The following is a 14,023-nucleotide window of genomic DNA, read 5'->3' as shown; positions in this document are numbered from 1 at the left end:
CAGGTGCATGTATTTGTATGTCAGATTAGGTTAATGCAGGCACACATCCCCACTGTCTCAGTTGTTACCAGAGAGAGGAGATAAATGTTTTAAAATCCATTTTCTCTTAAAAGAAAAATGTTTTAAAGTTATAATATTATGGTGATTATTTATCTATTTTAATCTCTCTTCTTTTGCCTGCTCTGTTGGATCTGAAGTCAAAGAATAAGGATGCCAAAGACAAACTGAACAGACATCAGTTTATAACTGGGAACTTCTCAGGCAGTATCCCGTGTATGGCATGCGACAAAGCCCTCTTAGGGAAAGAGTCACTGCAGTGCTCTTGTAAGTAGCTACTGTCTTTTATGTAGCTTTTATGTAACTTTTGAAAATCTGCTGCAGGATACTTGCTTAATATTCCATTTCAAGAGTGACACTATCTGGATTTGAAGATACATACTTCTCTACCTAATCAGCCAGTGTCCCCAGGTCTCAGGGAAAGGGAACAAAGGTGATGGCCACTTGCTTCACAAGAGACTTCTGCTAGTTGATTCCTGAAACAGCCCTGGAGAAAGCTAGGAGAAAAATTAAAGCCGTATTTGTGGCTATTCAGTATGTGGGTCTGAAGGAGGAAAAATGATGAAGTCCCAGAATAAAGTGCACTACAATGTTTGACCCTTTTCAGTTTCAGGTTTTGAGATCTGTTTTTCCTTTCAGATTGCAATGCAATTGTGCATAAAAACTGTAAGGATTGTGCTCCTGCATGTTCAAAGGTAACTTTCTATGCCTTACTGTTCTTACAGTGTTATTGTGTATATTCTCTCTCTCTTATTTTTTAAATCAATCTCCATAGTTTCTTCTATGGTGATTAGCATATGCTGTACTTATTCAGAGTGTTTGAACAGTACCTTGTCTTTGTAGGCTGCTTCATAATAGGTTCATGTTGATTGACTTACTTGTTATATGGAGACTTAGAAATAGTTAGTTACTAAAACAAACAGGATGCCACAAAATGAAGCTGAGAAAGAAAACAGTGCAGAAATGATCCAACCAAGTGTCTGTACACAAAGGGCTGAGAGAATGCCAAATAAACATCTAACACAACCAATAGCAATAAACAGTGTCCTTGAGCAAATACTTTATAAAAGGAGTGAAAACAGGTAGGGTCACTTCCTTTATATCTCTGGAGCGTTGCAGGATAAATTGGGATATGTAGTTTGATTTGCATTTCTAAGGTGTACTTAAAAGGGCCGGCCTTGAGGAACCATTGATTTCCCCTGAGCTATATCATTTCAGTGCTTCTGACAGTAGGTAAAATCATCAAGTAGAGCTGAAGTGTAGCAGAGCCCCCTGGAGTGTAATAACCAACATTCTTCAGTAGGTAACCCCCAATTAAAATGAGGGCTACATTTTCAAAACCGTACAGTGAAGGGGGCTTCTGTTTTTTAGGGACTAACAAGTGATTTCACTGGAGTAAGCCACACCAATGCAAGTCACTTTTCAAACTGTTGCAGTGCATATAAACAAGGGATTTGCACCAGTGTGGCTATATCGGAGTAGCTATTGCAGTGCACAGATCTTCAGGGTAAACATGCCCAACATTGCACTTATAAAACATGCATTTTTTATTTTATTTTATTTTGTCTTTATCAATGACACTGAATAGCCTCTGGGCAAACTTACAAAAAGGAACTAAAACATAAATTATAATGCTAAATCAGCTGCCTCTAACAGGTACTATAACTACTAGGACTGATGGATATTTACCAGGAGGAGACAATATCCCCAACCAATCATCAAGAGGATAAGAGGGAAAACTACTTACTTGCTCTTCTCAAATGCAACACTTGTTTAAGCATATGAGCCTTGTACAATGTAGCAAAGGTTACAAATTCTGGCTCCGACAGACCGACTTAGAGTCAATTTCCTGCCTCAGGTCTCTTCAAATTCATTAAAAAGTATAGCCCTACATGTGTAATTGTTTTCTTTAAGCCCTGACAAATCATATGCATGTTGCAAAAGAATAATTCCATAACAACATAGTAATTTGAAAGAAAATAAATTAAATTAATTTTGTATGATAATGTGGCTGAAATTCATTATCCTTTCACTTTGGTTTGTTTGTCAGTAGCAGAAATACAAGATCATAATGCAGTTTGCTTGAGGGCTCTTCCAGATGATTATATGAAAGTAGATTACTGACTATTCATGGTGTAATCAGCTATTATTTCATTTTAATAAGATGAAATTCTTCTTTACCAGAAATTCCAAGAGAGATATCATATTAAGACCAGACCACAAGCTGCCCTAACAAGTAAGTATTATAGTAAGCAAGCAAGCTAATAGGCATAAATCTATCATTTTAAAGTTTAGTGCGTTGCCTGAATAATAAAATAATAGGACAAGTATTCTTCACAATTTTGTATGTGTGTTTGAGCATTTTTCCATGTGACTCCCATATCTACAGGAAAACAGGTGCATTTGTTAGTATCTAATACATACAAGGTAGGATTTTCGAAAGCACTCATAATTGGTCTAACTCTTCTCCCATTCACTTCACTGCATATTAAGCAGTGGGGGCTGTTGTTTGTCTGGTTGGAAAAGGTGTGTGCCCCTTTAAGGGCTAGAGAGTCAGAGAGTGACTTGCTGTGGCAGCTTCATATCCGGTTAGCATGGGGATGTTGACCCATTTCCCCCTCCCTTCCCCACCCCAGGTGACTGGAAAGGAGGTGGGGACTATTTAGGTCCGTGCCAGTGCAGGAAAAGCCCTCTTTTACCTCGACCAGGCGGAGCAGCACTCACCCTCCCACCCCTGGATGTAGATAAATACAAAGTTTTGTCATGATCAGCTGTGGGCATTACACTAGTCACTCCTTTCTCTGGGGGCTGGGAAGGAATTTTCTCTCTCTCTGCCGGATTGGCCAAGGTCGGGTGGGGGTTTTTTCACCTTCCCCACAGTGATTTGGGGGCTTAGTTTGGGCATAAATAATTGGGGGGTTAGGCTGTGATGTCACAACTCCTTATGTATGCCTGGGGCAGATGTCCAGTGCAGGTACTCTATAGGGAAGGGATACAGTGATCAGACAAAATGGATTGGTAAAGGATTTAAAGGAAGTATTCTTTAAAGGAGCAGAAATGGGGGCGGGGTTGGGGCTCCTATGACTGGTACAGCAGGGAGTCAATCCCCCACTCCTTTATACCCCCCACCACCATCTCATTTGGGGGATATGGTCAGGTCCCAACAGGTTGGATGGGGATCAGGATGGGTGAAGGGGGAGGGCTGACAACAGCATCCGCCACACCAAGTATGTGTAAATGATTATGGAATTACCCGCACTGCACAATTTTATCTGCTGGTACTCCCGGACATATAAGAACAAAATTGTGACCTAATTAAATCACATCCAATGTCTCCTGTCCTTCCTCCTGCATAGCTGGATGATGGAAGTTTTACCACTGTGAGAGCAGAGGTAAGCCAGTGTTGAGTGCTTTTGAAAATCCTCCCCATCATGTACTCCAATGTGTGGCTCAACCATGTGTGAGTATAGGTATGGGTGTGATGTAAGTGTGTCTATGGCTTAAGCTTGTTCTCTAATTGACAGCATGGGCACCAAAGCCACTCAGCTTCACCTTGTGGCTTGTTTTTCCATCCCACTCAGAAAAGAGCACAGTGCTCTTGCACCATAAGAGAATACGCCCAGTGGCATGTATTAATCTATAAGAGAATTGTGTAGTATTTCATGCTGTAGTCATACGAGGCAATAACATATGAGGTTTTCTATAAGACTTACACATATATTTCACTTCACAGATTCATCGTTTAGAGATATTCCTCAACCTATGTTCTCCTCAATGCATCCATCTTCCTCAATGCCCGTTGGACTTTCTGCTGTAAGGAAAGAAGTCTCACAGCAACCTCACTCTTTATCCAAAAGTGTTCCGAGTGCCAGTTTTGAAAGGTAGAAGGCAGCTACCAGCACAGTACGCTAACTAGATTATTCAGCATTCCTAAGTGAGTTGCTACAATTAAATGCTTTTTTCATTGCAGAAGATCTATGCCATCGTCAGACCAAGACACTGATAGTAGCAGCTGGACGTCCAGCTCACAGTCTGAAACGCTGCTACAATCTATAGGGACCCTTCCATCAGTGGATTCTTTTGTAATGGAAGGTGAGAAGTAAACTGAGAAATCTACATGTTATAACCTATGCTACAAAATGCAAAGTGGAATCATTAATTAGTATGTCTAAGAATACTACTTCCTACATCAAAAGAAAATGTGTGTGTAGTAACTTAATTATGATTCTGACCACCATTAAATGATGCCATCAGATAAATGAGAATTAAAATTTGACCCATAATACCTTGCAAGTGGGTCTAAATTAGTGATGAACTCTTTGCTAATTGTAAGTGTTTTGGTTTTTTTAATTTGTTGTCATTATTAAAAATTAACAGGTAAAAACTTTTGTCCTGGGCTCTCAACATCCTTGCCACTAATTAAAAAATATAATATAATATAAAAGAGATTACAAAACCGAAACAGCCTCATATTTTGGCACTCAGATAGCCAGCCCTCTCCCGCCCTCACTCAGCACAAACGTTACAAACAGTATCACCCATCACTCATGTTCCTCCCACAACACAAAAATCCCACCTCCCAACTGCCCTCCTCAACCCACCATTCATGTCTGGAAAGTCAACATACATGGGCTATTTCAGAAAAGGAGTTGGGGGTGTGAATTCCAGAGTTGAAGGGCATTCACACAGAGAGAGAAAATCCGGCACAAGGAATCTCATGTTGGGTGTGCATAAATTTGAGGCACCTCAAATCAGAGGGCACTTCTGAGGTGGTATTTCAAACAATGGATCCAATCCTGAAAAAAATATTCCCTCTGATCCCCAAATCTCTGCTTGCCTCCACTCTGTTCTATTTACATTTTAACGTGTAAGATAATGATGCTGTCATCACTGGCAGGCTTTGTCTTTTCATTTTAATCTTTTCTCAGTACTGGTTAGAATCTTTAATTAAGGCTTACCTCAGTTCAGCAGTATACTCACTGCATGAATAAACATGCATGCACATGAGGATCTTCCCTTGCTGTGATACTGCCAACCTGTTTGTACAACCAATGCTTACAAGGTTTTTATTTTGTCATAGATGATGTGGATGCCTCCCTGTGGACTGACCTCAGCACAGAGGCACAGGAGTTTGAGGCAGAATCTTGGAGTCTTGTTGTGGATCCGGCATTTTGTAGCAAGCAAGAAAAGGATGTTATCAAAAGGCAGGATGTAATTTTTGGTCAGTGTTTCAGTTATTTTTAAAAAGTTGAAAATAACTTGGCACAGGCAATGAGGTGGGATACACACATCATATAACTGGAATAAAATGCTCAGTGCTTAGATTTTAATATGAATAATGAAGACTATTTAAAGACTATGTTGTCACAAATAATAATGTAACGTAAATGTAGACCTAACAGAATATTGAAGCCAATTGCCTAAAAATATTCATTTGGTTTTGAAAGTTAATTTCAATTTAACCGTATTCTTGACCCATTCATGTCCACCTTTTGTGAACACTTGAGTATTGAAACTTTACTAGCATATATATTCCTGAAAAGTGAATTTTAAACTCAAATGTGGGAATAGTAATGAAAAGCAAATTTTGAATTATATACTCAATTATAAAATTCACAATTTGCACTGTTTGATAGATATGTAAATCATCCAGTCGGGGAACAGAAATTCTACAATATGCCTTATGTAACTAACCAACACAACATGAAATACAAATAATTGTGATGAATTGTTTATGGATGAACTGCAGACCAAAGAATTATTTGCTAAAGAAAGTTACAAATAATTTTGAGTAAATAATACATTTGAGAAGTTCACAACTTTTCCCTAACAGTTTGTGGGGGAAAAAGTGACATGAATTCCCTAAATTACTCATTGCAAATTATTTCCTCTGTTCTCTTGTTTACTTATCTTTTATTCTTCATAAGTCAAAATAAAGTTCCTAAAATGCTTAAATGTTCAGTATTAAATAAATCTTTAATAAAAAGTGCTTTGAAAGAGAAAGCTAGTGTAGGTATCTGTAAGAATAAAATATCGAAGATCAACGTTCACACTCATAGATAAACTGAAAATAATAATATTCTTTGCAGAAAATTGGTATTTTTTAAAAAAACATTCTGGGGCCAGTTTGGAGATCCTTACTCAAGGTTTTATTAAGTTCTTACTCAAGTAATCTTCCAGGGACTTCAGACTCACTGAATGAGTGATGCCTGTGTATTAGTGTGCAAACAGAGCAGACTAATGTAAAGAATCTTGGTATTCGGTTAGATATGATTCCTAATGTTTACTACTAGGACTTAAGAGATTTAAGTTTAATGTAAGTTGTTAATATTGTAGAGGTTGGGAGTTTCCATGTTTGAGTTGACACACTTTGCATTAGCGCAGTAAGTTCAGTAAGTTCTAACTTTTTGATGTTAAAGTCAAACTATGGTGAATAATTTAACAAAGGCAAGACAAGAATTGGAGTTCGATATTTTTGACTGTGACTTTGCTGACTTGGTCTCTGATGCTGTATTGGTCACCATAGTGCAGTAGAGGGAGCCAGAAGAGCTTTTTGCAGAGTAGCTGCATAGAGACCCTTCCTGTGTGAAAATGGTATTCTGCTGTCTGCATATGTTCCTGCATGCAAACACCTGCATTGTCCCCTTCGTTCTCTGCCTCCTTCAGACCCAAAATTTGTGCCATGGGGCAGAAATGGTAAAAGAGGAACTGGGCTGGTTGGAGAGCACATGTAACCATAGCTGGGGCTGTTTTATTAGTTTTAATGCTTATCATGGAAGAAATCGTATTTATGTCCATATATTTGAATGTAAAACTATGTGATGTATGTCAAATAATGTGAGGGAAAATGTCTGGTTGGATTATTACACTGCACCATCTTCCTTTAAACTACAGAGCTGATGCAAACAGAAGTGCATCACATCCACACCCTCTTCATTATGTCTGAAATATTCAGGAAAGGAATGAAAGAAGAATTGCAACTAGATCACAGCACTGTAGACAAAATATTTCCCTGCTTAGATGAATTGCTAGAGATTCACAGGCAATTCTTCTGCACTATGAAGGAGAGAAGACAGGAATCGTGTGAGGGGGGAAATGAGAGAAATTTTGTAATCAACAGAATTGGAGACATCCTTGTGGAGCAGGTAAAGAGATTAGCAAAATTAAATCTTCACATATTCAAGGCCAAAAAAAGATATTTGTTGAATTCAAAATTTTTGTGGGACAGGGAGATAACTAGATCTCTTAGGATTGGCTAATAGGATGCAAAGATTTTCATCTCTTGGTTATTGCTTCAAATTCTTGTAGTGTGAGAAAATTATTGATGATGTGGTGGAAAAAAACACTGATGACGGTTTTCATAATCTATTTGAGTATTGATGGTCTGAGTCAAGTTCATAATGGACAGTTGCTCCCATCACTTAATCTACCACCAAAACTGACACTAGCTGACACAGTTTTTAGAGAGGCAAAGGATTGAAAGAATGAATTATCCTCTCATCTCTTGAAGAGGGTCTTCCAGAACAGTGTCGATATATGTTGGCCAGGGTATATGGGGCAGCTTGTGGTACTGCTGCATGTGTTGACCTGTACTTGAAAGTGGGTGAAGTAATATCTTTTATTAGACCAAGTTCTATTGGTGAGACAAGCTTACACAGAGTTCTTCAACTCTGGGAAATGTACTCACAGTGTCACATCTAAATACAAGGTGGAATAGATTGTTTAGCATAATGCATATTTTAAAGGATCATTCAAGGTGAAGTGACTCGTTAGCACCTCTCCAGTCATAACGAGGAAAGGGGAAAAAAAGCTGGCGGGGAGTGGGGGGGAGATAAATGGGTTGTAGATTGGATTTTTGGCTCATTACAACAGTGTTTTTATTCAATCCCTGATTTTTAGTATCTAGCAAAGTATCTAACAATCTACCAACCTCTTCATGGACCATCTTGAAGTATTTCTGGACAAATGCACCACAGAACCAATGATATACCTGAGGTACATCAATGCTATTTCCATCCTCTGGCTAGATGACCTAAACTCCCTCATAGATTTCCACTGCAACTTCAATCACCACCACCCTTCCATTAAACTCTCTCTAGAACACTCCCCAATTAGCATCAACTTCCTGGATATCATAATCCGCTTCAACAATAGAACACTACAGATAGCTATATACAAGAAACCCACGGATCACCACACCTGTCTTCACAGATCCAGTAACTACCCTAAACACACCAAGAAATCCTGTTATCTACAGCCTGGCACTCAGATCATAGAATATGCTCTGAGGAGAAAGTCTGGGGTATATACCTTAACACATTTAAAAGCACCTTCACCAAACAAGGACAACCCACCAGAGAAGTAAGTAGCATCATGGAATGGGCCACCCAAATACCCTGAGAGAACCTGCTTCAGTATGAAATAAAACCCCCATCAACCTCACATCTCTAGTTGTCACCTAGCTCCCCACAGTGGAACCCATATGACAAGGTGCTGGAACAGTTTGTATAGCGCGGGTGCTGAGAGCCATTGAACCAAACTATAAACCCCATAGATGATGGAAACAGCTTTAAGCCAGGTGCAGCACCCCGACTTCCAGCCCCTATGCCATATGGGTTATCTTCAAACAGTTATGATCCATACTTGGTGGGGACATTCTGAAAGAAACTTTTTCTCTACCTCCTCTTCTGGCCTTCAAACAACCTCGCCAAGCATGTCATTAGAAGCAAGCTCCCCACAGACCAGGACTCAAAGTAGCACCTGACCTAGCCAGAATAACAGATGCAAAACCTGCAGACATATCTCCAATGCTACAACGATCAACACACTGTCCAAGATTCATGGGTCCTATCACAACATGTGGTGTACCTCATCGGTGCACTAAATGCTCCAATAACAACTATGTGGGTGAAACCAGATAATCACTGCACTCTCAAATGAACTAACACAGAAAAATGATAAAAGCCAAAAACACTATATCACCTATGGGTGAACATTTTCACAAAATGATCACTCTATGGCTGATCTGTCCTCATCCTCAGAGGAAACCTGCAAAAAATGAACCTGGGAGCTTAAATTCATAATTCTGCTAGATACCAAAAATCATGGACTGAATAGAGACACTGGATTTATGGCTTATTACAACTATCCATAACCCACTTAACCCTACCCATCCCCAGCTTTCTCCCCGCTGGAAAGATGTTAACGGGCCACTTCACCTTGAATGGTCCCTTGAAATATGTGCTAACTACTTATGCTAAACAGTCTGTTCCATCTTTTATTTAGCTGTGATGCTCTTTGTACATTTCCCAGACCTAAAGAAGAGCTCTGTGTAAGCTTGAAAGCTTGTATCTCTCACCAACAGAAGTTGGTACAATAGAAGATATTACATCACCCACCTTGTCTCTCTAATATCCTGGGACCAACATGACTACCACAACACTGCACACTGTACTTGAAAGTGACAGCACAAATAATGGTTAAAACAAGTAAACTTCTAAAATTCTCTGTTTTATTAAACTAAGGTAATATTAATGGCAGATCTAAGGAGATTTGTTTGAGGTTTAAAATTAAATATATGAGACCACATCCAATTCACCTTACTTGTGTGCATAGTTGTTTTTACAGTCAATCTGCTATATATATTCCAGCCTGTATTGGCCTGATTCTACATTCCTTATGCAGATTACAACTCCCATTGATTTATAGGATGCAGTGTCAGGATCCCGTATGTGGTTTATTTCCATTAACATCAATAGAAGTTACAATCGATAGTATGCAAAAATCCTTAAACATACTCTACAGTTAGGTTTCTTGTTGAGTACAATTTTATTATTTTCATCAGTTTTCAGAGGAAAATGCCAATAAAATGAAGAAAATATATGGAGAATTTTGTAGTCATCAAAAAGAAGCTGTTAATCTCTTTAAAGAGCTGCAACAAAACAAGAAGTTCCAGAATTTTATTAAAGTAAGTGCTTACAAAAATATGACTGTTAACAAAGTGGCCAGAAAACATGTTCATAATTTGTAGTTCTGATTTAAACAACGCAGGGCCTGATTTTAGGAAGTAACCTCCCATTTTATTCATGCAATCTTGTGGGCACAAATAATTGTAGGTGCAAAGTGGGAAATTGGATTGAGTTCCCTTTCAGAATCAGGTCCATGGTATTCAACAGATCTATTGCAATAGCTTATTAAAAAAACAGAGAATCCTGCTCAATCAGAGAGTTGGTAAATTCCATTTTTGTTTAGATTAGAACATCAGTTTGTAATACACACACATTCCAGTTATGAGCCACCTCATCAATTATATCTTTCAGACATCCAGCTAAACCACCTCTGACTGTATAGGCAAGATCTCCACACTAAACAAAGGATTATATATCAAATGAGGCACAGATAATGAATGTAAAGCTTGGTTTTGTGTATAATTTGCACTTTCTCAGCATTAATTGGAAATGTAGATATAGACTCAATAGTTGGGAGTATCAAGATGATATCTGACATTTCACGGTGGATAGTGCAGATAATTTAACATTTTTTTTTCAGTTTCAATTTATTTAGCACATGTAGATCTAATGCCTTTTGCTAGTAAATTAATATTTTAGTGTAACTTTCCTACTTACAATAAAATATGCATAATTATTTTTAAAGCTGCGAAATAGCAATCTTTTGGCTCGACGTCGAGGAATCCCAGAATGCATTCTGCTTGTCACTCAGCGCATCACAAAATACCCAGTTCTGGTAGAAAGGATACTACAGTACTCAAAAGGTGAGTAATAGATTCAATCTTGCCTCATATCAGAGACAAATCTGGAACCTTAATACATCTCTTGAATAATATATGCAACATAGTCCCAAAGCGTGAAATTTGCAATTGTGCTGAGAGCCAACACAAAGCCTGTGTGCACCACTAAAGCTGTCTACACAGGGTAAATGTCACCCAAACAGTATGTCTGGTGTATAAATTTGTTAAGAATGGGCAGACTTTAAAAGTTTCAGAGGTCAGGTTCAGATAAGCCTCAAAATTCAGAGGAATCTAATTGTTTTAGCAGAAAATCTTGAATGTCAGATGTGGAACTTTTTTGGGACTAAGCCTGGAAAACTATTAAATGAATCCAAGGAAGTGTCTCATAAATAGTGCTGGGCAATAAAATATTACAAAATGTTTTTTCATTAATAGTCATACAAAGTTGCTTCTATTCTTTCTGTGCCGCCTTTGAATATTCTAGTGACCAATAAACTGACAGGCATATTTGCAAAAATGGAGAATATGCAACTATTCATGCTGTAAACCAGATTCTAAGTTATTTTCATCCAGTCAGGAGACACAACATGCCATGTGATCTATGTGTATAATCTAAATTTTAAATTTTGAATACTGCAAGTGAATTGCTTATAAAGAATCAACAGTATATGAATTATTTGCGGAAACTATTGAATACATCTGAGATAATTACAAACTGCTCAGGTACATATCACAAATACAAAAAAGACAATATTTTTCTAATAAATTACTTATCAGAAATTAATTTCCCAGGTCTGTTTACAACATATCAGTTGATTTAAGTCTCAAACTGTGTTAGGCAGATCAAATAAAATCAGGAAAAATGTCATCTCTTGAATAGGGTGAATAATGTAATGTTGTCTGTTCTTTGTTTCATACAGAAGGAACAGAAGAGCATAAAGACTTATGCAAAGCCCATTGCCTGATTAAGGACATGATTGCAGCAGTAGACTTGAAAGTCAATGAATATGAGAAAAGGCAAAAATTGCTGGAGATTCTCAATAAGATTGAAAACAAAACTTATACCAAACTGAAAAATGGCCATGTTTTCAGGAAGCAGGACTTGAAAAAGAAAGAGAGGACACTTTTGCATGAAGGTTTGGTGTACTGGAAAACTGCTACTGGACGTTTCAAAGGTACCACATCTTTGCAAAGAAATTCCATAGCTTTTTATTTGCAAATAATGTATAAAGATTAACATTTGGGTTAAAAAGATAAAATAAATTGTAACAATAGTTCACAAATGTGAGTTCGTGAGGTAGTGGAATTTAAGGTACCATAAAGGAACAAGAAATGCTGCTAATCGCGGACATGGTAATTCCAGAAGGTGTTGTGGTTTGTATGTGATGCACAGTACACCTAGGCATGGAGCCAAATTCAGACATGATATAACCAATCACACAAGATTCTTGCACTCTGCTGCTATTTGCATTTCTTGCTGCAAACCTGCCCCTCTGCACCCATAGCATGCAGTTTACACGCACACTGTCTCGTGTCATACTGACATGTACATTTACACCACCCAGTACTTCACATCTGATTTTGGCCTCTGGTGTCAAAATCACACTCACCTTCACTTGCAACACCTTCATTTGAGAAGAAAACTCGGGAGCAAATTCAACTGGAGCCACATATGTACATCTAAGAGCAGAATTTGGTCTTCAGTGTTTAATCATACATAGTTTTCTTTTTTGCTGTCATTAACATCCCATTAAAAACAATCTATTCATGGTTTAGCTTATAAATTAGAAAAAAATGCACAAATGCTTTTACCCATATTTCCTTGTGCTGTGATTATATCAAGCCTCATTAACATCAGTAACAAGAAAATAAATTAGAATGGGTCTGTCCTTGGATGCAATTTCTCTAAAGAACACCTAGTCACTTCAGGAAGAAGTGCTGGCAATTTGGTGAGTGTCCCTTTTTTCCATCCAAGTTAGTACTTACTGATCAAGTGATCCAGCATTCTGTTGCAGGAAGGTGGCAGCTAAAAGTGCTGTCGTTCACACAAGCTGTAAAACGGTAGCCTGAAATTGCTTTTGGCAGATTGTGATGAGATGCAGATATTTCATACTCAGTTTACTGTAAGTATCAGAGGGGTAGCCGTGTTAGTCTGGATCTGTAAAAAGCAGCAGAGGGTCCTGTGGCGCCTTTAAGACTAACAGATGTATTGGAGCATAAGCTTTCGTGGGTGAATGTGTGTGAGGAAGCGGGCATTGCATGCGTCTGACGAAGTGGGCATTCACCCACGAAAGCTTATGCTCCAATACATCTGTTAGTCTTAAAGGTGCCACAGGACCCTCTGTTGCAGTTTTCATTGATCAGGATTTGTCTTCAGGTTAAAAGGAGAAATTGATTGTGATATCTTTCATTAAAACCACTTTCTTTTTTTTAAAGACAGTTTAGCCCTGCTTCTAACTGATGTGCTGCTGTTTTTACAAGAAAAAGACCAAAAATATATATTTGCAGCTGTTGTAAGTATATAAACAGCATTTTTAATATGTATTTTAAATATTTTATTTGCACGTTTCTTAAAAGTTAGATGCTCTCCTAGGTTTTGTTATCCAATTATACTGATAGTAATGTTGATTTTTCTGGTGCTGGGAATCTTGTCTGAGCAAAAATGTATTTGTATATGGAAAACTAAGATTATTTCCAAAGTTAAAGTATATGTTCTTCTTCGAGTGCTTGCTTATGTCCATTCCATATTAGGTGTGTGTGCTCGCCACGTGCACCAGTGCCGCAAGTTTTTCCCTCAGCAGCGTCCGTAGGGGAATGGCTCTGGTGCCCTCTGGAGTGGTGCCCACATGGTGCAGTATAAGGGGCGCCACCAGCTCACCCCACCCTCAGTTCCTTCTTGCCGCCAGTGACTGTGCACGGAACGTTCGCCACTCTTACTAGCGTTGCTTAGGCTTCGTTCGTACGAACTAGAGTTCTTGTAAAGTTAGTGTACATAGTTAGTAATTGAGTTAGTTAGCCCTTAGCAGTCGTTAGAGTTTTGTTAGTCCTGTCGGGGACTTAGGCAGGGGACGGAGCATGCCCTGGTCCCCAGGCTTTAAGCCCTGCAATCGCTGCTAATGGCCCCTACCCATGAGCAATCCGCATAGTAGCTGTCTTGGGTGCCTCGGTGAAGGGCACATAAGTGATAAGTGTCGAATCTGCAAGTCCTTTAAACCTAGG

General features: G+C 38.5%; 1 protein-coding gene across 1 annotated transcript in view; it reads left to right on the top strand.

Annotated features, from left to right (window-relative positions):
* Positions 1-14,023, top strand: part of ARHGEF28 (Rho guanine nucleotide exchange factor 28) — a 144,022-nt gene that overhangs the window by 90,601 nt on the left and 39,398 nt on the right. The window contains exons 16-26 of the mRNA XM_029910919.1: positions 198-324; positions 697-752; positions 2,242-2,293; positions 3,791-3,938; positions 4,028-4,149; positions 5,138-5,278; positions 6,952-7,202; positions 9,902-10,024; positions 10,711-10,828; positions 11,725-11,979; positions 13,241-13,317. Coding sequence (XP_029766779.1) covers positions 198-324; positions 697-752; positions 2,242-2,293; positions 3,791-3,938; positions 4,028-4,149; positions 5,138-5,278; positions 6,952-7,202; positions 9,902-10,024; positions 10,711-10,828; positions 11,725-11,979; positions 13,241-13,317 — 1,470 coding nt within the window. The remainder of the gene's footprint in view (positions 1-197; positions 325-696; positions 753-2,241; positions 2,294-3,790; positions 3,939-4,027; positions 4,150-5,137; positions 5,279-6,951; positions 7,203-9,901; positions 10,025-10,710; positions 10,829-11,724; positions 11,980-13,240; positions 13,318-14,023) is intronic.

This window comes from Terrapene carolina, unplaced genomic scaffold, assembly GCF_002925995.2.
Source record: "Terrapene carolina triunguis isolate 2854851 unplaced genomic scaffold, T_m_triunguis-2.0 Scaffold69, whole genome shotgun sequence".
In the NCBI taxonomy this organism is placed as follows: domain Eukaryota; kingdom Metazoa; phylum Chordata; order Testudines; family Emydidae; genus Terrapene; species Terrapene triunguis.
Note: the sequence above shows the minus strand (reverse complement) of the source record. Positions and strands in the feature narration are given on the sequence as shown.